Here is a 23,382-nt window from a genome sequence, read left to right on the forward strand (position 1 = left end):
TACGTATCATAGATTTTCTATAAGATTGAGGTCTTGAGGCCAAGTGTCTGGTGACTATACCACTCCATGACCTTAACTTGTCCTTCTTTAGCCACTTCTTTGTTGCCTTGGTAGTATGTTTTGGTTCATTGTCATGCTGGGAGACGCATCCATCTTTAGACCTCTGAAGGAAGGACGTTCTCGCCCAAAATTTTATGTGGTCCGAACTTTGGCTCCTGAATGTGATGAAGTCGTCCTGTACTCTTAGCAGAAAAACAGCTCCAAAGGATAATGTTTCCACCTCTGTGCTTGACTGACGGGATTGTATTCTTTGGATCATACTCAGCATTTTTCTGTGGACAGTTGTGCCTTATCTATACTTGATGATTTATTGATTGTGATGTGAGACACAGCCAATCTGTGGGAGCCTGAACTCTGTCTGGATTGTAAGGTTCAAATACTTATTTCACTCAGTGACATGCAAATAAATGTATTAACTTTTATCTAACATGTTTTTTTGTCTGGATTTTTGGGTAGGTATGTTATCCTTCTTTATAAAATTGTAACTACCATAAAATATACAATTTTTTTCATTGTAAGTGAGCAAATCAATGACGCAAACTTACAAATTCAGCAGGGGACCAAGTAATCATTTCTCCCACTTTAGATATATATACATATATGACAGAAAATAAGGAAAGTGTGAAAGGCAATGAGTGGTTCTTAGTTATGTTTTGAAGATTTTGGATGTCCTTTAATATTGTGTGATTTGCACCTCTGAAACACCTTCTATGATTTGTTCATTGAATTTCCTGTTTGTTGTAGATTGCAAACAACCACCAAGAAGTCTGCTCACTAGGTGCCGATTCAGTTTCACTTTACTCTTGAAACAGGAAAGTTGAAATGGGTTCCTGAGCCGTACAAAACAGGCACCTTATGTAAAGCTAACATGCGCCACTCTGTCTGGGCACTATGTGCTTTTAGATGAGTGGAGTCAAACATGTCGCTACTCCCTCCTGCATCTGGGTGGGAACAGAGGTTCTAGTGACTATGCTGCCACTAGATTTTAGAAACACATCCTATTTACCTGAGTGCACACATACAGATTTCATGCCTGCACAGGCTGGAACATACACCTCAGATCACTGCACACATATGTATCATGTAACCACGAAGGCAGACTCACCACGCGGATGGGTATACATGCCTGAAATATACACACAGCTACACTGCCTGTTAGAAATACACAGAGCAGATCTGTTTGCTGTGACTACAGTGATGAAGGTAGCTGCTGTATTGGCCGATGAAGGAGCTATTTATCGTGTGTTTTTTCACAGTGTATTTCCACAGGAAGGTAAAAACAAACTGTATGCCAGGTTGTGCCTCTGGCTCCAGAGAGTTTACCTCAAATTTGACCGCTTAAGGGAAAGATACTTTAATAAAAACGACAAAAAAAATTGCATTTAAATTTCAAACATAGAAAATATTGATGACTCTTGAATCGTTAAGAATGGGAAAAAATTTCCAAGATACACATGATTCCAAGTTTTATTCAGTACAGCACATTACGGTATACTGTATGTTCACATCAGAAGTTGGGATCTGAACAGAGTTACAGCAGAATTTACGTCTATGTGATCACTTTGCTTTATTTCTTCAGTTGTTGGAAGAACCAGTAGTTCACAAACACTGAAACAGACTCACTCTTCATGTTGAGCTTTGCACATATTATGCACAGTACTGCAGTACAGAGGGAGCATCAATGGATTTCATTCATATAATTGAATGTTATAAAAAAAAAAAAAACCTACAAATGTGTAAGCATTTGGTTTGTGAGTTCCATGATCCACTTTTGTATGTGTGTCCATGAGAGACTAAGACGTTTCAGTGTTTGTGAGCTGGTCTGTAAAAGGTCACATATGCACTAAAATATCTGCATTCTCTCAGAGGTGAAGCAAATCTTGACCTTAACAGGTCATGGTCAACATTTCAGAATTGTTTCATCCACCCCAAATGAACCCTACATGTCATTATTTTTCATAATTTCTGCTGCTTCTAATTTATTCTTTTTAAGTATGTCTGTCAATAATACCCTGTTACTTGACACACAGCCAGAAACCTCCACAAAATAAACAAACCAAAGAAAAAAACAGCCTGTTTTTTCCTCTGTACTGGTGGCTGTCAAATGCCCATGTGTTTGGTGATGCATAACTGTCCAGTTAACTAACTAACAAACTGACAAAAAAGTAGATGATGAATAAATCAAAACAATTAAACTGCGTGCGCGTTGTAAGTTATGACAGATCCTGCTGTTCAGAGAATTCTTCTGAGAATATTTACAGTAAGAAATATATTTTAAGAAAAACAGAAGTTAAGGACTGCCTTTAAGAAATCTACCCAACTTTAAAGACAATATGAGCATCTTTTCCACCAGCAGATGGCAGGTCACGCTGTTTTTGAGTTGACTTCCTTTTTTTTTTTTTTTTTTTTAAATTTAAGGCGCATTGGATTCAAATGATAAGCAAAGAAATGAGCAAAAACTTCCAAAGTGCATGAGTGCCTGCTGTTTCAGTCCAGGATTGTTGCACTTCAATCATGAACTTTCTCGTTATCAACTACAACAGCACATTCATTTCAGCATATCTGAAGCTGTGGTGATGTGTTAGCACTGAGGAGGTTGTGACAAAATCATTCAAGGCTTGAAAGATGATTTCAAATTATTGCAGCACTGGATAGATGACAAACTATAGTCAAACTGAATTTAAACTAAAATGAAAGAATTAAAAAAAATGATTTATAGTTTTTGTTTGTTTGATTTGATTTTAAAATGTATTTAAAAATATTAGTATGTAAAAAATGAAACAAGAGTTAGCTGGTGTGATAATCCTGACTTTTTTGGGGGGGGGGTGGAACCTTTATCACCTTCTGAAGAAGGCGTTTTCCAGTTTGAGAACCACAGGTCTACAGGATTAAAGAATGGATTTCTTTTGTACCAATGTGCTGCCAAGACTTTACTGATATTTAAGAAAATTTGTTCAGATTTTCAAAGCCTCCTCAGTTCAGATGAAATGACTTTACTGCATTCTGTATGGCTGTCACAGCCAGAAGATTTAATCATCACTGTCTATGTAGATTGAAAGAAAAAAACTGTTTCAGTTCTCCAAAACACTCAGATTCTGTCTTTATATCCAAAGACCCAAAAAAAGAAAGAAACACAGATCTTGGAAAACACTTACATACTAACAATGAATTTGACTTCAGAGAGTCAACCACATGTACTGGGCTGTTTTGGACTTTGCATGTTACTCTTCAGCCTCTCTTGACTGACGGACAGTTTTATCTAACTGACCTTGTCTGCAGTGCTGGCAGTTCATTGCAGAAACTATCTTGCGTTAAGATTTTTTAAAATACCGGATAATAGCTATAAATTAAATGTTATAAATACAAAGAAAAGTGCCTTAAGAAGGTGACGGGTGACTGCTAAAGACCCAAAACATCAGTTAGTTACACTATCAGTCTAAATGTGCTTCAGTTGGTGAAAATCCATGGTAGGGGAGGGCATGTTATCTTTTTGGTCGGGCATTTGCATTGGTGTCCATGCTTCTTTACACGAGGGGTCCTTTGTGGCTCTCTGTTGTATGTCCTTTCAGTGCTGCTCAGGGCAGTTTCCTCTGCTCCCACGGGGTGCTCACTCCTTTACTTCTTCTCCTGAGGGACCTTTTGTTTAGCCTGTTATGGCTGGCACCAGCTGAGCGGAAGAAAAGGTACACATACTGATGACATCATATAAATATGAGCTGCCAGAAGACTTTACCTTAAGAATGATCATGCAGTCAGTGGTGTGATTAAAGAATGAATTTCAGAAAATCCCATGGGGTCTTCATCGGTGTAATGGTAGAGTGTTAGTGTTACTGGAGGTACACTTTTTGTGCACAAAACATTACTCCTGCCTCGCTTTAGATATACATTCTCTGTTTGCCTGGGTTCTGCATTCCTAGTTAAAACACTGGGAACACCCAGACCTAGAGGTTTAAGTCAGTTTGATTCCATATGTCATTGCATGCATCTGTAAACATGATAGCTCGAAAAGTTTTGAATGAATTTGTTGGTAGGGGTGTAGAGTGGGGTCATGTTAACAATATGTTAAAATTTGTCTGACATCCAACAAGGTCTTCAAGGTCAGTTTAGTGATTTTTTTGGTTGAAAATGGACAATCAGCCTTATAACTTACAAACTATGATTCTTACAAGCGTGGTGTGTATTGTCTACATTTAGAAAGTACTGCATTTAGAAAGTACTGCATAAAGATAAAATACCGATTTCAGGCTATGCTTTATGCAAGATATTAATTAATTAATATGGCACCGATGCGTACTAGATTTTGAAGCCAGCTTTAAAAAATAGTCACATGTTCAAATGCAGACATTAATCCAAAAATAAACTTGCTAACACCCTGATAAAAAAAAGCGATTTTGGTGACTGTAGCTAATTAAACAACTCACACTTTTAAACTTTGTTTAGTGTAAGGGCTGTCAGGGCACAAATTCCAATTGTAGTAACTGAACTTGACCTTTCCACAATGTTTGTACTGTTGGGGAATTATAATTACACATATTTAACTAATAATATGTTTTTCTGTGTAGCTGTACAATTGAAGTATTGAAAGTTGTCGAAATTAAGTATTTTATTACTGGATACTGTTACTAATTAGCAGGCATGTGTGTTAGTCTGATGCACCCATAGAGTCTGGGATTGCAATTTTCTAACTAAACTTGCCATCGCTTGCTTTTTATTTAGACTCCAAACATTTTTTTGTGGTCTTTTCATTGTTTTGTATAATTATATTTTTCAAGAAAAACAAGTAACTCTAGCCTATCCTTAAGAGCTGCATCACTTCCGTTATCACTTTGCTGCCATAGCCACAGCAGCTCCCTGAAACTGTGCCATAACTATTTAACACACAACTACAAACTCAGCTAGATCCAAAGAACTGTAAAATTCCTTGTTCAAGTGTCTTCAATCAGGGGTCTTACGAAAAACTGATTTTAAAATCTAATAATTTTATTATAATGCATTGTTTTGTTTTTCATTTTGTGACTGTAAGGCTCAACTCTTTTAGGATCAAGTTACAAACGGATGATAAATCACCTTCTATACATTCCACTTGCGGCTCTGTCCACTGTCCGTCATCCATACAGCGTATGACAGGCAGGTGGCGTTGTTTGTAGCCTGCGTCACACTGGTAGCGGACTATAGAGTTGACAGGGCTGCGTGGCGTGATGTTGCCCATCGGCTGGGCATGTTCCACCTCAGGGGGAGGGCCACACATGACTGACAGAGATAAATAAACAATAAAAACAAAAACAATATTTCATTGAGCTGACAATGTTAAATGAAGGCTGGTGTTATCATAGTATAATCGAGGCTTCTGGTTCACTCTTGATTACGGATGGCAATCGAGAACCAGTTTTTGTGGAGAACCGGTTCCCAGTAGTCCAATTCCTTGGAATCACTTGTGTGCCTGTCTACAGATCCCGCTTATTGAGTCCACTTGCACTTGCAGTCAGCTCATTTGATTTTGTGTGCCTGAGGTAGTGGTGCAGTCTCCAGCGTGGATACATTTATTGTTATTGCACAAAATGACGAGAGTGAGATGGTAAAGTGGAGACTGCATCCAGGACAGAAAGAACTGCATTATGCTGCTAACACATCTTCAGCTTGTCGAAAGCACCTGCACAGATAGCTTGCTAACGCTAAGCTAATCAAGAATCCAGGCTGGAGACTCTGTTTCTGCCTGTTCATGTTTCCAAAGCAGAATCACTGCGATTGCTCTGAAATCTCTTTGTGCTGGTTTTCATGTTCGCTTTGTGGTGTCAGTTTTGTGTATGTGTCCTCATTAAGATAGGAATTTGTGTTGGTGTGTTGGACTATAGCCTCAGCCTTATATTGTTAAATGGTAATTGTGAGACAGTGTGTTTCAGGTCATTTTACGAAGAAACGTACGAGGAATTGCTTTCTCCTGGGACTCCTGCATTATTTTTAAGAAAAAGTTATATCAATAATGGAACTGGATTTACTAAATACTTATTAATTCCTATCCCTACTGCTCATCAAAGAGTTTTGTGCTTGCAATGTTTTTCAGTTATGATTTCTGTGGTATGATTGGCCAGAACAAAGCTACCTCACTGAGATTACCTCTAAAAACAGAAAGCTAAACGTTTTAGTAATCCAGATGTTTAATCAAGTAAACTGACCGGGTCCAGTCTTGCAGGTGAAGGGAAGGTAGTAGTTGCAGGGCACGTCATTCCACTGTCCACCCTCATGCCAGATCATAACCACACAATCTTCCCCAGAGTCAAAGTAGTTATCTGGTTGGTTGGGCCTCCAGTTCTCAAAGGTCTAAAAGAATTACAAGAACCATATTTTTGCCAATACAAAACTTCAAAATTAAGTAAAAAGTGAGAATTCTACAAAATCTCCAACTATATATATATGTATATAATCATATATATATATATATATATATATATATGATTGAGAAAGATCAGGTTTGTCAAGAATGTGCTATGGCTTTTTGAGTACACAACTGAATCTCTAACCAAACTCACCAGGGGACTCCCGTCTGTCCAGCGGAACACATTCTGCATATCTTTGTCATTGAGTCCAATCCACTGGTATTCCTCACCATTAGCTGTTGGGAAGTGACAACGTCAATTAGGCCTTTCAAGCAAATATGACTTAACATTCCCATCTTTTATGTCGATAGCCCTTTGATGTGATGTGATGCAGTGGTTTACCACTTTTGGCTCACAGCAAATACAGCCCTGTGAAAACGTATTTGGATAATTGATATTTATACCCCAACTACACTTAAGCATCAGGGCACAAACTAATGGCTAGACATTATTGTTCTTAAATCATTTGTATTGTTTCTTTACTTTTTACTTGCTCTGCAGCACTTTGGTCTACTATACTTAAATGTGCTCTGAAAATAAATTAACTTAACTTGATTTCAGGATTTTCTGGTAGACAGCAGAATTAACCAATAATGACAATCGTTCAGGCTTAGAAATGGAATTGTGGACCTTTCAGGACAGATGTCAATGACTTTGTTTCCCACCTTTTCTTGAGTATCTTTACATCGTGGCATGCTTGCATGTTGATGATTCATGATTTCATAAGTAGCCAATTTCTTTCATCATTTAAAAACTTCATTTTGCATTTACTCAAATTATCTTTAACTAATTTTAATTTTCTTTGATGATTGGAAACATGTAAGGGTGACAACTATGCAAAGAAATTAAGAAAGGAGGAAGGGAGGAAGTACTTTTTTACAGTACTGTATAATGTCACAGGCTGGTCACTCATCTTTCCAACAGTTACTTACAGATGAGAAACTGCTGCTCCTCCTGGGAGCTGATGCTGACCAGGTGGGCATTGAGTTCCTGACAGTGTTTCTCAGCTTCAGCCCAAGTGTCTCTCTCTGTAAAGTGGCGGTAACAGCTGCCCATAAACTCCACCCAGTTGTCGGGACAGTCCTGCACAGCTACACACATTTGGACAAAAATCTTAAAAGCAAATAAACAAATATACGTCTCACTAAAGATATCTGCCTTCTTCAACTTTTTCAGTTTTGCATGAGATCCTAAGCTCCATGGGTTTGGATCACTGGTATCTACATAAGTTTATAGCGAGGAACAATAGGCATTAATTTTAACATGAGTGATTATGCAGTTACTTTGCTTGATAAATAAGATTCTTTCCCAAAATGTTGGCTATGTCAACAGACAAAAAGAACATACCTTTCTTCACTTCTGGCTCCTCCACAACAGCAGGAGTGACTAAAGACACAGATGGTACTGTGGTTGGACTGATGTAGGGTGTGCTCCCCTCCTGGACTTTTTCCTCATGTCCTGATTGATCATAAGCTGAATAAATCTGCAGTTCCTCCAAATTCAGAGTGGTGCCACTTCCTGATGGCTGCAAGATTTGATCTAAAATGCTGTTCCCTGAACCACTTCCTTGCCCACTTATCTCCACCACACCCCTGCCCTGCTCAGGATGTTGTACCAGTGTTGGTAGAGTCATTTCTACCATTTCATCATCTGTTAAGTAGATGACATCATCGTGATGCTGCAAAGAGTGTCCAGAGGCAGAGCCACTGCCTGAAAAACCAGATGGAAAACCACTGGAAAAGCCACTGTGAAACCCTGATCCAATGGGATATCCAGACAACTCTTTCTCCAGAGATGGTAGGACCGTCAAGTCAATGCGACCTGAAAACTCTTGGGAACCTGATGCAGACATACCTCCTGACCCAGATGCACTTGATTCCAAGATATCAAATCCTGCTCGGCCTAGTTCCTGCTCGGTGGCCTTTTGCTGGGTTTGTGAAACTTCCACCATCTTTCCATCTAACATGATTATTATGGAGTCTCCGCTGCTGCCACTGGTGTCCCCACTTCCACTGGGAAAACCTGATCCAGATGTAATGAAGCCAGAGTATTCTTTGTCAAACCCCTCCCCAGATCCAGATACCGTGCCAGTTTCTCCAGATGCACTACCAAGATCTCCAGATGCACTACCAAGATCTCCAGATGCACTTCCAAGATCTCCAGATGGACTACCAGGATCTCCAGAGGCACTTCCAAGATCTCCAGATGCACTTCCAAGATCTCCAGATGGACTACCAGGTTCTCCAGATGCACTACCCAAATCTCCAGGTGCACTACCCAGATCTCCAGATGCACTACCAGGTTCTCCAGATGCAATACCCAGATCTCCAGATGCACTGCCAGGTTCTCCAGATGTAATACCCAGATCTCCAGATGCACTACCAGGTTCTCCAGATGCAATACCCAGATCTCCAGATGCACTACCAGGTTCTCCAGATGCACTACCAGGTTCTCCAGATGTGAAGATGTCAACACTTCCCCTTTCTGCCTCCTGTTGTCCTCCAGAGGTAGACTGGTCTCCAGAGAAGACATCACTGTCTCCGCTAAACTTGACTTCCACATCTGACCCAGATCCACCACCGCTGGAGGTGGAGGTGCCAGACTCTCCAGAGAAATCTCCACTGGCTGAATGTTCAGCTGAACCAGAGCCCGAAAAATCAACTGGTACTGGAATGGTTTTGACTGTGGGGAATGGTAAGAATCCAGACAATAATCCAAGAATTAGTTTGTTGTAGCTCAGTGAGAAAGGTTACCTGTTGTGTTTAGTTTGACAAAAACTATTGTATTACTTTCTAATAAGAAATGTTTTATATAAGGCTTGTACTCTAATGGCTTTAGAAGTGATTACTAGACAATGTAGTAACACATATATGTGACATTCAACAAAACAAAATACCTAATATATTAATTGTGTATAAACAACTCAAATAAATATCTCAAACTCTTCACGACTTTAAAAGTGAGTCCTGGTATTAAATTATTACATCAAAATTTTGACACAAGACATTAATAGGTAGAATTAAACATTAAGTCAGTTGATTTGATTGATTGACAAAGTTGTTTCTGGCTGTCTTACCTGTAGGAATAACCTTTTGAGGTGTGATGATGGTCTCATTGACAAAGTCAATATCAGTAATGTTTGTACTGGTTTCAGTTTCATTGTAGTCTACAGTAGTTGCAACTAAAAGCAAACAAAACAAGGTGTAAGATCAGAACATTGAAGTATATCTACATTGAGAAATTTTACCTGCATTCACAGTAGAAAGCAGGGCCATAATACATTTATTTTTGTGTGTTTTTGTTTTTTTGTTTTGTTTACCAAACATTACAACTGTAATACTAAGCCAAGAAAACAGCAGGGATTTTAAAGTGCTATTTTCATGCATCTGTCTTACCAGTGCTATCAGTGATAGCTATTGTCTTGTTGATAAGATCCTCAGTCACTGTGGTCAAATATACACTGGTTTCATTGTCAACATGAACAACGGGAACTTCAGCTGAAAGAAACAAATTGCAGTGAGCAGCTGAAGTTTTAAAGAAGGCTGAAACATGCAGATAAAACATTGTATCAGTATCATTACAATAAAAATGTAAAACATCAAATATCAACATTACAGACTATATAACAAGATCACATCCATATTGTTTCACGTGTTTACCTCTTTATCAATTATGTTTTACTTTTCCAATCTTTACAATTGATCCTACAGTAATTTATTCAAACCATTTATCTCTTACTTTTAAATAACTTCCCAGTGTATAATAGCTCACTAACAAGATTCACAGTGGCAATGTTCAGGGTTTACTGCCGACTCAATATCTAATTAACAGTGCATCTTTCTATTCAAATGAGTCTCAGTGAAATCTGTCTTTCTATGCACTACAAAAAATATTCTTCTCCCTCAATAAACATGAAGCAATCATTTTGAGAAAAAATGCAACTGAAATATATAAAATCAAAGGTTTATTTATGAAAATAGTCAATCATTAAGGAAAATATGCTTGGTATACACTGAATGTATACCAAATCAAGTAAATTTCATCTGAGAAGATTCAGTTAAATTTAGCATTTTACATTGTACTTATGAAACAAATTTACATGGAACATTTACATAACATAACATTTGGGGCATAGATTTTTTTGGACTGCAACGGTCCAATAGTACTAAAATGGTTTTCTGAATCAGAGGAAAAATAAATATCTCCTCATCGCTTAATGCTTGAGGGAAGTTTCCCTTTTTTGCACATAAATGAATCTGCACTTAACCCATTCCTACCTCTAAAACAGTAGGCATCATGGTGCAAGTCCTCACTGGGGAAGCCTGTCTGGTTGGGGTAGGCGTAGATGGTGTGGACCCCCACCTGGCTGCCTCCACAGTGAGACCTGGGGGTTGTGATAGGGAAGCGGACACTGCGGTCCATCAACCAGCCAGGACTGCACTGGTCAAGTCCTTGATTCCAGGCAGCATAGAGCTCCCCAGGAGTGGCCAGGGTGGCGTTAAGTTTCTCACAGTGATGCACAGCCTCCTCATAGGAGAATCTGCCATAGTCAGTGGTGAAGAAGACCACACCTGACAGAAAGTACAAACAGTCAGAGGTGGTTAAACAGTCTGTTAGAAAGATTTTACAGTTTCCTCTAGAGTGTTGTAGAGGACACAGCAGTGGAAGTTTGACGTCTTCGGAGTGATTAAAGCTCCTCACCTGTCAAACGTTCAACATAGCAGTATACATCATAGAGTTCAGCAGCTGGTCTCAGGCCATAGGATCTGACTCCTTTGAGGTCTAGAAGGTTACCAGCACAGTTTTCTCTGGGTGACACAATTGGATACCTGAGCAAGAAAGAGAGTGTAAGTGCAGTTTAATAAGGACATGGTTTGCTGTACGATAAAAATTATGATATGAAAGATTTTTTTATTTCTTTTGATGTCACTATGAGGGCTGCAATCCAGAGTCCAAAGTAAAACATTTCAAACTAAAACTGACTGTACTGTATGACAAAGATACTGTATATTTTGATATATATCTATGCTACATGTCTCACCGGACACTTTGGTCGCTTAACCAGCCGGCGTCACATTGATGCAGACCTTTCTCAAAGGCTGCCTGCAGCTGCTGAGGACTGGCAATGACTGCCCCAATGTTCTGGCAAGCCTGCTGAGCCTCCAAAAACGTTAGAGTATACCGACCAGTAATGGGTCGATAGTGGAACACCACACCTGGGACAAGATTACAGGATTACAGTGGCAACCTCACTTTTTTGTACTTGTATTGTAGTCCTCTGAAATTTCCTATTAAAATGTAGGGAAAAAAATATTCCAGAGGATTCTGTTATTGATTATAACATGTAAGTGCGTACCAGTCGGAGCCATAGGGGCATCTACATCTGTCATACTTGGAGGTATAGGTAGTGGGGGCAGAGTTACTACTTCAGTTTTGACCTCTTCATTTTTAGATGAAGGGATGATGTCCGGCACCTTAGAAGGAGGCGTCACGGTAACAATGTCTGGGAATGGAGTGGTCCGCCCAGGCACGGCATCTTTGTCCTCATCAGCTAAGGAAAAAAATTGCATTACCGACAAATTATTATGACCTTAGTAGTCAGCACATCTAGACATTTACGCATTCAGTTAGAAAAACACCTCACATATTTATTAAATTTATAAGAGGAATATAGTCAAGTAAAAAAATAAGGGCAGGAAAATACTGATCTTCTCATAATTTGCATTTAAATGAGCAAACAGTGCTTTGCATTTGGAACTGTGTCTAAAATATAAAGGAGATATTATAGAAGTATTTAAACATAACATTTTGACAAAATTAGAATGAGCAGTGCCATTTTAAGTGCTAGTAATCACAACCTAAAGCTAGAGATGTGAAACCCGTTTTAAACCAAGGTATTAGGGTCTCTTTGCTGTTAGTGAATAACTATAGGCCTTAGATTTAAACACTGTAACTCTAAGGCAGGGGTCGGCAACCCGCGGCTCCGGAGCCGCATGCGGCTCTTTAGTCCTTATTTTGCGGCTCCGGGTGGTTTGGGAAAATAGAAGAAGTATTTCGCTGAAGTGCATTTTATTTGTGTTTAGTTCTTTTTTTAACTTGTAGTTCTAAATTGGAAGATTATTGTGATTTTGAAATATACAAATAAAATTATATCTTATTATTTTTTTCATCGCTCAAAATAAGCGTCACACTCGCGGAAGCCGGTGTACCCGCCGAAACGCCCTGCATTTATCGAGACTTTCAACCCCAGATAGGCCAATTATGGATCTTCGGATCCACATTATATCGGCAGCTGTTCTCCACCATGAATTATGTTAAAAACAAACACCGCTCACGCCTCACAGATGACAGCTTACAGTCCTGCGTAAAGATGAAAGCCCTGATTTGCAGACGCTGTGAGCAGAGGTTTGGGACCAGAAGTCTCATTGTAAACATATCACGGCAGACCCGACGATGTTTGCATGAACATGCTTTTCAGCATCTCTTTATTGACCACTTTTCACACACGGTTGCTTTTCAGCTCACAGCCCGACAACACAACAGCAGAGAGAGCACAGACTTTAAGGCGGCGAGGCGTGATTGCGGGTGCCGCTCAGGTGCGTCCGACTCCCATGCAGCGGCACTGCAGACCACGCCCCGCCACACAAATTAACAAGGTAAAATAGATATTTAGGCAGAATTTTGCAAATATCTATTTTTTTTTTTTAGCGGCATAGTGCTTTTTTTCCAATTACTTTTTAAAAGTCAGGTAAAGGCTCCAAAAGCCTTGACCTGAAAAGGGTGGCGGCTCACAACAGTTTTTGTTTGCTACATGGATCATTTTAGTTCAGCTGGGTGTCTTTCCTTTTGTTATATTTCTTTAAGAGTTCAAAATGTGTTAATTACATAAATAAAATGTAATTTTCTCTGTAGCACTTCATGGATTACATAAGCAACACACCTTAGTTGCTCTGTGGATTCTTTTAAAAAGCAGTTAAAAACTTTTCTGTTCAAACAAGCCTTTTGTTGATCTACGTATTTTATATTCTTTACATTATTTACATTTGATCTTTTACATTGTGTATAATGTCAATTGATTGTATTATTTATTTTAATATTTGTGTACAGCGCTTTGTGACTGCCTGTCTGTGAAAAGCGCTTAATAAATAAACTTTACTTACTTACTTTAGATGTTCGCACAAAGCACAAAAGTAAAAAACAGCATATACAGTGTTATCTTCATTTTAGATTTCAAAAAGTATTTGCGGCTCCCAGTGTTTTCTTTTGCGTGGAAACCGGGTCCAAGTGGCTCTTTGGGTGTTAAAGGTTGCAGACCCCTGCTCTAAGGAAACCCATATAAAAGTAGCTTGATTGGCCACCTCTGTAAGTTCAACCCAAGAGCATACCATTCGATGGAAAGGTCGGTCTCCAAGTACCCAAAATATAATAATGGGATGTGCCTGTAACCTTTGCATCTACTGACAGTGATGACACAAATGTGACCAGTTTGAGGGGCAAAGTTATTGAAGTCCAAAAATAACTCAACAGCTAAAGAAAAAAAAACAAAATCAGCCATGACCAGGCCTTTTGGAATTATGGGCTCTAGACATTTGGATCATACATAGCGTTGTTTGGCCGCAGAACGGGTTGATATGCTTGGAGCAGACCACAGACACCTTTCAATGAAAACAACGATACCAGCCTAGGGTACTAGAGTTCCTAGAGTACTTGCCTTGGAAGCAAATGGCATCATGGCGATCATCTGGATAGGGGTACCCAGTCTGGTTGGGGAACAGGTAGACGGTTCTCACTCCCAGGAGGCCCCCTCCGCACTGAGGCCTGGCGATGTTGATAGGGTAACGTACACTCCTGTCTGCCAGCCAGCCAGCATTACACACATCCATACCATTCTTCCAGGCGAGGTAAAGCTCTCCTGTGGTGGCAAGTCTGGCACCAAGTTTAGCACACTGATCTTTTGCCTCGTAGAAGCTAAACTTGTCTACAGACATAGAGTAGAAGACTCTGCCTGGAAGCAAGGAGGATAGAAGAAGAGAGGAAAGCACAGTGATGTGAGTGGATGCAGTTATTTATGCTAGGAGGTTTTCTGTGGATCATGGGGAGCTTTGAAAAGTTGCCCTTGTTTGCTTAGCCTACCTGGCATCTTTTCAGCAAAACAATACACGTCGTAGGTCTCGTTGACGTCTCTCACTCCATAGGTCCTGACACCAGGAAGTTCTCTCTTGTCTCCGTAGCAGGGTTCTCGTGGATGATGAATGGGGTACCTTGAGGAAAGAAAAGAAATAACTGAGAAATGTATTGCAGGTAAATATTCTAAGTGGTTTTGTGCCCAGCAAAGTAGACACTTTTTGAATGTAACTATCCATCCACCCATCTATCCACCCATTTCCTGCATTCAGTTTTAAGCCGAGAGACATTTTTGGTAGGTAAACTGGTGATTCTAAATTGATCGTAGTCATTCATGCCAAAACCTGTGTTGTTGAAATATAGAACTGCTTGAGGGTAATTCCACCTCAAAGCAGCAAATCTTACAACATGTTCTGCTTTATCATCTCTGATTTGGATAAAAATGTTAAAGTTCAATATTTGAACATTTATAATGACTGCTATGAAATTTTACCTCCATATACGAAATACTTTTCTCGTGTTCATGGCCTTTTTTGCACTTCAAAAAAGATTTTGCAAATCTTAGGCAATGGTTGAACATGACTTCTTCCGAAGCTGTTAAGGATAAAAGCATTAAATCTCTTACTGGACTTTTCTACCATCAAAGTGAATCACGATTTATAATTTTGGACAGGTACAGGTACAGAGACAGAATCTCATCATGGACCTGCTCTACTTGCACTCTGCCTCTCTCTGCATTGAGTGCTTGGCTATTCTTCAATCTTCTGCAACTGTGATAAGTATTTTCAACATTTGATGGTTAAAAGGGTAAACACTACCTGACCGTCTGATCAGAAAGCCATCCAGCATCACACTGGTGGAATCCATCATCATATGCAGCCTGCAGTTGGGCTGGGGTAGCAATGGTGGCACTGTTCTGGATACAGGCTGCCTTGGCCTTCTCAAATGTCAAGGTGTAACGCGTGGAGATGGCACGGTAATGGAACACAATACCTATGAGACACATAAAGTTAGCAGAGGGCGGTTCTCAGATAAAATACTGCATCTTTGCACAACAAAGTGTATTGTTGGCAACTTTCACTTTGAGACAGCCTTAAGAGTGAGGTTGGTGTTGGACAAACAGTGATTGTTTACATTTTGTTTACATTACACCCTTTTGAAGTGAACAAAGTTGTTAGTGGTTTCGTATCGTACCCTGAACTTGCATTTCCACAGTATCGGAGTTATGCTCGATGCCATGCGTCACCTCACAGCGGTAGATGCCAGAATCTTTGGACCTAAGCTCTGTCATTTCCATGGTGGCATCAGAGGGCACCAGCGGGTAGTTAACCAACATCACTCTGTCCAAATAATCTTGCTTGACCTCAACTTTGCCCTGTGATGCCACTAAGATGGTGTCGACTTTGTCCTTGGTGATGTAGGTCCATTTGATGCGGTGGGAGAGTGTGGCGATGGTCTGTGTTCCAGTGTCATTGAGGCTATTATCCAGGAAGTAACATGGCACCACCACCTTTCCCCCCAGGAGAGGATGAAGAGGCATCTCCACAGGGATGCTGACACGTAGTGTGCCATTAACATCTGGGAGAAATATAGGCACAGTTATTCGAGGTGCAATTTAATATACTGTGCAGAGATGTAGTCAGGTCAAAAAGTCTGGGACCACAATAAACATCTGTTAAATTTCATGCAAAGTGTGAAATAGTAAGACAGATGAAGCAACAAGAGACATTTCAAAACATAAGACAACACAGGCCAGGAATCAATATTAGCCAGTTTGTGGCACTGACCAGGCTGAAACCTTTGTTCAAAGGGTCAGATTTCTTTGAGTTGTGTCTTTCCATCGAAAATGTAATAATGATACTGGCTTGACTGCTTATTAAGGACCATTGTTAAAGTGGGGAAAAGTGTAATCACAAATAGGTAAAGGTATCAGAAATCTAAAACAAAACTGAAGGTCTCTAAGGCGAACAGTACACGACACTCTCTGAAACTGAATGTGCAAACAGAATCATTCATATTCAAATCAAAAATGACCATCACAAGATTAATATATCAAGGTTTATAAAGATTGCAAAATTGGTAGATACGTACAGCATGACTATAAATTAGCAAACGTATTGCCCAAAGAAGGCTGACTAGTAGACTGTCTGGTAGAAAATAAATTACTTTCTTAGGGTGGGCAAAGACATACCAGTATTTAACAAAAAATATTATTTACTTTTTATTTTGAATACAAATTTGAAATTTCTGGTCAAATACAGCTGAACCCTAAACAGTGCAAATTGTCATGGATTTTCCTCCCGTTCAACATTAACAGTCATACGTCTTAATATAACTGCTGGTAAAATGCTTCCCCCTGGTGGTGAAAGTTCTTCAGAGGGTATTTACAAAAAGTATCTTTAAGGCGTCAAAACTGAAAAAAAAATTTGTGAGAGGCATTAAGAGGAGCAATTAAATTTTGGCCACTTACTATCATGGTCTTCAGAAGATATTGTTGCCAAGATGAGTGGTAAGGACACACACAGCAGAAACAAGGGGGTCATCGTTACCTGAAAAACAGCCAACATTCATAGCCTTTTTACAATTTTGCATTATTTATTTCCTCACGAGTCGGGTAAAATGACACACACTTTTAAAATCTTATTACCAGAAATACATGTGAAGTTGTGACACAAGTGTTAGAGTGAATTAAGGATTTAATTCACTCTAACACTTGCCACTGTGTTTTTTCCCCAAACTGTACACATATAACACACACATATATATACTGTACACATTATATCCAGCACTTTTATTTATTGCATCAGCTAAAATGGAAATAAGCCATCATGAGTCTGCAGTATCACTTAGAAATACTCCGTGAGGAATGAAAGACCCTCTGTGTCTGGTCACATAAATGTGTTTAGAGCTAAAATAACTTCAGACAGCGAGTAGGACGTATGAATCATTCATCTCAAAAGGTTCTTCATTTGTGAACAAATGATGGAAAATGAATGTTGAATGAAGGCTTTTCTTTCAGCAAAACTGTTATATTGTCTGCACTGTGTACGTGTCTGCCTGTAAATCTGTTTAGTGTGTGCCATCTGTAACTTTAAATCATGTCCAACAGTTCCTCACATGGTCACTTAAGGCTGGCTCCCAACTGATCTCTGTGTTAAAATGAACAACTTTATAGCAGAAATACTGTTTGTAGTCTCGTACAGTTAAAACACTTTGGTTAAAACACAGCTTTGTTTGAACTGTTGCCTGTTGAAGTAAAGTTATTGTGTGTACAGTACTTTTCTTTTGTTAAGTGCTGTTGCAGTTGTTAGCCTCTGTTAGCTGCTGCCTTCTTTGAAGGGGATCAAACATTGTTGGGCTGATACTTACTGAAGCTGTGTTTTGCAGCTTCGTGTCTGCAAAACACACTAATCTACACAGTCTACATATGTTTTCTGCCTTCCACGCTAGCAGATAATTCAGTACCCACTTTTATTATTTAAATGCAGACATATCTGCCTCTAAAAAGCAAGATGAGGGGTTAGACATCTTCTTTTATAGACAGACTGACAGATATTCATGTTCTCCTTGGGGTGAATTGCGGTAACATTTGTCTTCCACTGACTTTTTATGTAATTCATTTAATTCAGGTCTAAATAAAAGTGACACAGTACTCAGTTTCATGACTAAATGACTGCAAATGTAATTACAAACAGCCTCAGCCTTATTTTGTGCCTTCCACTGATTAGCAAATGCTAAATGACATACTGTAAACTTTAATTTGAGGTCCAACTATATCAATAAATCACACAAACACAAAAATATTTACTCCTGAAATATCTAAATGCAGCTTCTCATATATATTTTTTTGTTTCTGTTCATTTTTTTGGTTAGAAAAGCCAGGCACGAGACAATTTCAGCCAAACAACATGAGCTTCAGTATCACAAACTCATATCTGTCAAGCCCCAGCTACCTCATTGCTTATTTTCTCTCAACTTTCCACTGCTCTGACGTGAAGCACGGTCAAACAGGCAGAACCGTTGCAAGTCCCCACTGAACCCTCATTGTGCTGCTTTCACAAGCTCCAAGACAGGCAGCCGAATGCTCCCAGTTCCTTCCAAGCAGCCACAGAGAGACCTTTACAACCAATAAACCTGAAGCTCACGGTCACAAAGCCTTTGCTGACTGACTACTGAGTGACAGCCTATGGAATGGCTCAAAAGAGAGCTACTGTGAGCTGTCAAATTTTCAGTAATTCAACATAAAATTAAAATCAAGCGAGATAACGCAGACATAGTAGAGGTATCTGTGTGCATTATACAGCTGAGTGTGTCTGTCTGCATGTCTGTCGGGTGTTATCCCTTCCTACAGTAGCGCTAACATTTCTCCCGCTGTCTGAGATCTGTCTGGGGGTGAATGCTGGCTCAGTTTAGGAGGAAACACAAAATACCACACAGGATGTGTAGACAGACTGACAAATCCACCCAGGATTGCTTTACTTGTGACTTTGCCATGCTCAGTCCATAAATCTTTTCATTAAACTTGTTCAAGAGGTAAAGCCAAAGAAAAAGCTCATTAAGATGTGGCTGCAGCTCTCGACCTTGGTGGAGGATGTGTTCTCTGAGTGCTGTTTCATTTATTTTTGGTGTCATTTGACTTTCTGAGTGACTCCTTTAAAAAGAGGTCTTGAGAAGTAGCTCTCCAGGTTTCTGAAGGTCTTTTTTTTCTTTAGTATTGGCTGCTTTTTTACCCATTTTCATTCAGGTCCTTGTACCGGATTATTTTCAGCAGAATGTTTTTTTTTTGTTGATTATTAAATTTCCATAATTAATCAGAACCATATTCTGATTCTGATTCTGATAACTTATTACCACATTACAAGTTTCTCAAATTGATTCCCCCAAACCCCTCTCATTTACATATACTTATTAATGGTTGCATATAAGTAGTTACAGTTAAAAGTTTAAAGTTGGATCTAAATGTCTGTATTGACTCTTTTTAGTTAGTTAGTTACTGTTTTTGTCTGTTTCCATTATCAAACTGATGCCAAGGTATGGATATTCCAGAACAAGAAGCAATTTAACAGCAACTGGCAAGCCTGTTTTCTCCTGGCTTAGTTTCTTGTCTTGCAGTCATCGCGGTGCATAATTCACAGTGATGCCAAGTGTGGTGAAAAGGGTGACAGTCCTTAAAACTTTCCACCAGATTGCAGTGTCATTAAAGGGAGCTATTATCCTTTGTGCTTTTTTTTAAAAAATTCTTGGAGTCTACTAGAGTAGCTTGGCTTGAATCTTTTTTCTTTCTTTTTTTTTTACCTTACATTGGACCTCAGAGCGGGTCAGTTATCCTCTGCCTGACAAAAGACCTTTTAGCTCCTCAACTCTTTAAGGCATCTTTCTTCTGACTGGCTGCCCCTCACTCAGGAAGCGGGTGGGTGGGACTTGTGTGCTCACAACAGGAACTGTGGGGCTTAGATGACCATATTAAGGATATCTGCTCTTTTTGAGATCACATGGAGCCAAGTGAAGGGAAAAAACTGCTTCAAAATGTTTAGAGCAGTCTGAAGCCTTAACTTTTGATTGCAGGGATTAGCAGGGAGCCTAAACTGGCTTCACTGTCTGAAACGTTGGCATCCACCATTCTCACAATGTATATATGACAGGAAATACAAGAAAGGATCAAGTTGGATGAAGGATGAAGTTTTATTCTCATCAGGAGAGTTCTTGATGAGAGTTTAAAAACACAATATAACTCTTTAGATGAATGAGCACTGAATCTTATTGCATATCACATCTTTGTTACAGTCAGGGTGGTCTTTCCAGCACAGAACGAAAGCAGCCAAAAGCAGCCAACAATCGACAAACTCTCACAATGGATCGGCACAGAGAAAGCCAGCAAAGTCTTTGCCCATTTCTCTAGCCAAACCAGCCTAAACCTTGCCTCTCTGTTGCTTAGTACCCAATCTCTGAGCAGATCTTAATGCGCTCTTTAAATGCATCATTTAAACTGTGGCACATTTGTGAGCAAACTTTGCCAGGCCAGGTCAAACGAGTCATTCCTCCCTCCACCACAGAGTGCCCATTCAGTCAGTGGGGTGGCTGCAGCTCCCCTGTACAACCACTGTGGTATGTTCTGCTCCCAGCTGAGGTGGAGGGCAATAAGGCCTTGGTCTGTTCCATCAACGGACAGAGGCGGGGCCTTAATATTCACAACCCTGCCAAGGTAAACACAAGGGAAGCCCCCTCCCCGCAAAACCACCACCACAACGTCACCCTCCACCCACTCTCCTCTAACCCTACAGCAGGAGAACAGAGTCGACATTGATATGACAGCACACACAGAAACACTGAGCAACACTCACAGATCACCGAGGGAATTTGTTGGAGTACGCGTCTGATGCCCCTGGTAAAGAAAAGGCACGGGAGTGTGTGCACTTACGGATATGTACTGTAAGGCCTGTGTTTGAGAACACACATACCGACTCTTGCTCAGTGAAAAGGGCGGGGAGCTAAAAAAAATTTCTCAGGTGTTTCTGGGTGCATTAATACATGTTTAAGTAGTCCCCGGTTTAAGAGATAAGAAACAGTTAAATGTGTGATATTTTCACATATATTTATATATATATCTATACACAAGTAGACACATATACAGACAAACTGACATCAGGAAGAAACTCCAAAGTCTCAAATGTAAGTTGCTGTTTAATAATGCAGAGTGTAAAGGTGTTTGCTTTAAATGAACTCTTTGTCAATTGTTTTTTCATTTTGACATCTGGGAATTACAATTCACAACATGCACTCATGCAGCCTGGTGTAACCATAGTAACAGGATGTCGCTCTACAACACTAATGTCCTATATAAACCCATAAGTGTTATCCCAGGGGAAGGGAATACCAATAACCAAACACAGAGTGGTTTTCTTATCAACAGCTCCACAAAGAGTTTGAATGAAGGAGGAATTTTAGAAAAATTATACACAATCCTTCACATATTTTGTGCTTGAGACCTCAGAGACCCAAAACTCTAGTAAAAAAAATCAGACCTTGTTTAACAATATATTATGTTATAAAAGGGCTTAGGCAAGGAGTGCTGCAGTGCATTTTAGTATTTTGGGCCAGTATCACTGTTGAAGCCTGGATAGGTATAGTTGAATCAATTTATTTTAGCCCCCTAGTTTATTACATCGTACAAAAAACAAATAATGTTTTTCTTTAAACTTTCATACTATATTTGCATTAAAAATTAATGGATAATTCTCAATTTTTAGACCTAAAAAAATAATAAAACCTGAATTGCCTAGTAGACACAAGCCCCCAACTGTAACACCATTGGGCTAAAAGGTGACTGAAAACAAGAAGCGAGCACAGTATTGAGGTTTTCCTGACACACAAAGAGAGCTGACACTGACTGATTGGCAACCTAGTACACTTCATGATACAGTGTGTGATGGGTCCTATAATGTAAACAATTAAAATATTACTCACTACTGTATAAACATAAAAATATGATTTTAAAACGTTCTTCAACAATGTAATAAAGTTTAGTGGAATTAAAAATGACAAATAAGCATAAAAAAGTCACTCAGATTTAAGAGCAATTGACTGAACACCCCAAAGAAGTCTCCAAACTTTCATCGCATCAAGATGAAATACTGACCAAAATCACATTAGCGTTATCGTCTGTGCCCACTGTAGTGGGTAGTCATCCACATCACTGTCATACTAGTTATTATCAACAAACTAGTTGAGAAAACTACTGAAAAAAAAATCAGAAAGTTACCTTTGGCTTGGCATCAGAGTACCTGAATCAATACCTGTCCCCCCCGAGCAGAGGAAATGTGAAAGTATCCCCTGAAACCTCTTTACAAAATTCCTTGCTAGAGCTTCCAGTGGTGAGTTGTAAAACGTACCGTTGATGCTGCAAAGCTCCCAGTGCCAGCGACTACAGGGGCCTCTTGCTCCTGCCTGTGTAGGAGTGCAGAAAGAAGCTCTATTCAAATTCTGCCACACATTTAGATGTTGGAAAGAGTGAGGGAGGGAAAGGAGTGGAGAGAGAGAGAGAGAGAGAGAGAGAGATGTGGGATCCTCCTGCCAGTTGGTGAGGTCATGCAAACAGCCTTGAATATCAAAGCTGAAGAAGTAAATCAGTCATCAGTCTGGTCAGTGTCAGATAAGCACTGAGTGTGTGTGTGTGTCTGTTTTGTTGGGCTAACTGGTTGGAACTCAGGTTGATGCTTCACGAAATCAAACTTTTGGAGGCCGATTTGTGATTTTTAGTATTACAGTCACATCCAAGGAGTGCTGGAGGGAAAAGATGACCTGTTGCACTTATTATTAAATGTAATCTTAACCAATATTTCTCAAATTTGCCATGAATAAACAGGAGGACCCTACAGCTGATTCATCACCACACTCATTATCACCAGTGATTAATGGAAGTGGATGCCTTCTGATCTTTTCCAGAAAGATTCACACTGTGGCTTACACACTGGTCGTTAGTCATAGTCAGGCAGTCAGATGCACCTTAGATGATCATTGAACAAGAACTGTGTTGTTTACAAGCATTATTAATTTCTGTTTATAACTTTATTGCATTTTTTTTTTTAAGTTTTGATTTAATTTACTCACTTTCTTTAATTTTATCTAGGTTCATTTTTACTTTTTCATGTAATGTCTTAATTAGTGTGCACGTCTTTGCACTCTGGCTCCATCTCACAGTCCAAAGACATGCACATTAGGTTAACTGGTGATTCTAAATTGATTCTAAAGTGCTCAAAATGTATAAAATAAATCACTATATGAATAGACATAAACTTTATTTAATCCCACATTGGGGAAATTCATT

General features: G+C 39.4%; 1 protein-coding gene across 2 annotated transcripts; it reads right to left on the reverse strand.

Annotated features, from left to right (window-relative positions):
- Positions 1-1,500: 1,500 nt before the first annotated feature.
- On the reverse strand, positions 1,501-22,590 carry acanb (aggrecan b). 2 transcript variants are annotated; one of them, XM_003455406.4, is made up of 18 exons: positions 22,448-22,590; positions 17,029-17,107; positions 15,753-16,136; positions 15,377-15,551; positions 14,568-14,695; positions 14,146-14,439; positions 11,791-11,985; positions 11,476-11,650; positions 11,136-11,263; positions 10,712-11,005; positions 9,830-9,931; positions 9,511-9,615; positions 7,782-9,116; positions 7,367-7,525; positions 6,588-6,670; positions 6,234-6,378; positions 5,128-5,310; positions 1,501-3,727 (listed from the first exon to the last, which is right to left on the reverse strand). In XM_003455406.4, the coding sequence occupies exons 2-18, from the start codon at positions 17,099-17,101 to the stop codon at positions 3,636-3,638; spliced, it is 4,050 nt and encodes a 1,349-aa protein (XP_003455454.1). In that variant the 5' UTR covers positions 17,102-17,107; positions 22,448-22,590; the 3' UTR covers positions 1,501-3,635. The 2 variants fall into 2 exon arrangements, with proteins under 2 accessions (XP_003455454.1, XP_005460045.1); XM_005459988.4 differs by lacking the exon at positions 22,448-22,590 and adding an exon at positions 22,318-22,432.
- Positions 22,591-23,382: the final 792 nt, after the last annotated feature.

This window comes from Oreochromis niloticus, linkage group LG7, assembly GCF_001858045.2.
Source record: "Oreochromis niloticus isolate F11D_XX linkage group LG7, O_niloticus_UMD_NMBU, whole genome shotgun sequence".
NCBI lineage: Eukaryota > Metazoa > Chordata > Actinopteri > Cichliformes > Cichlidae > Oreochromis > Oreochromis niloticus.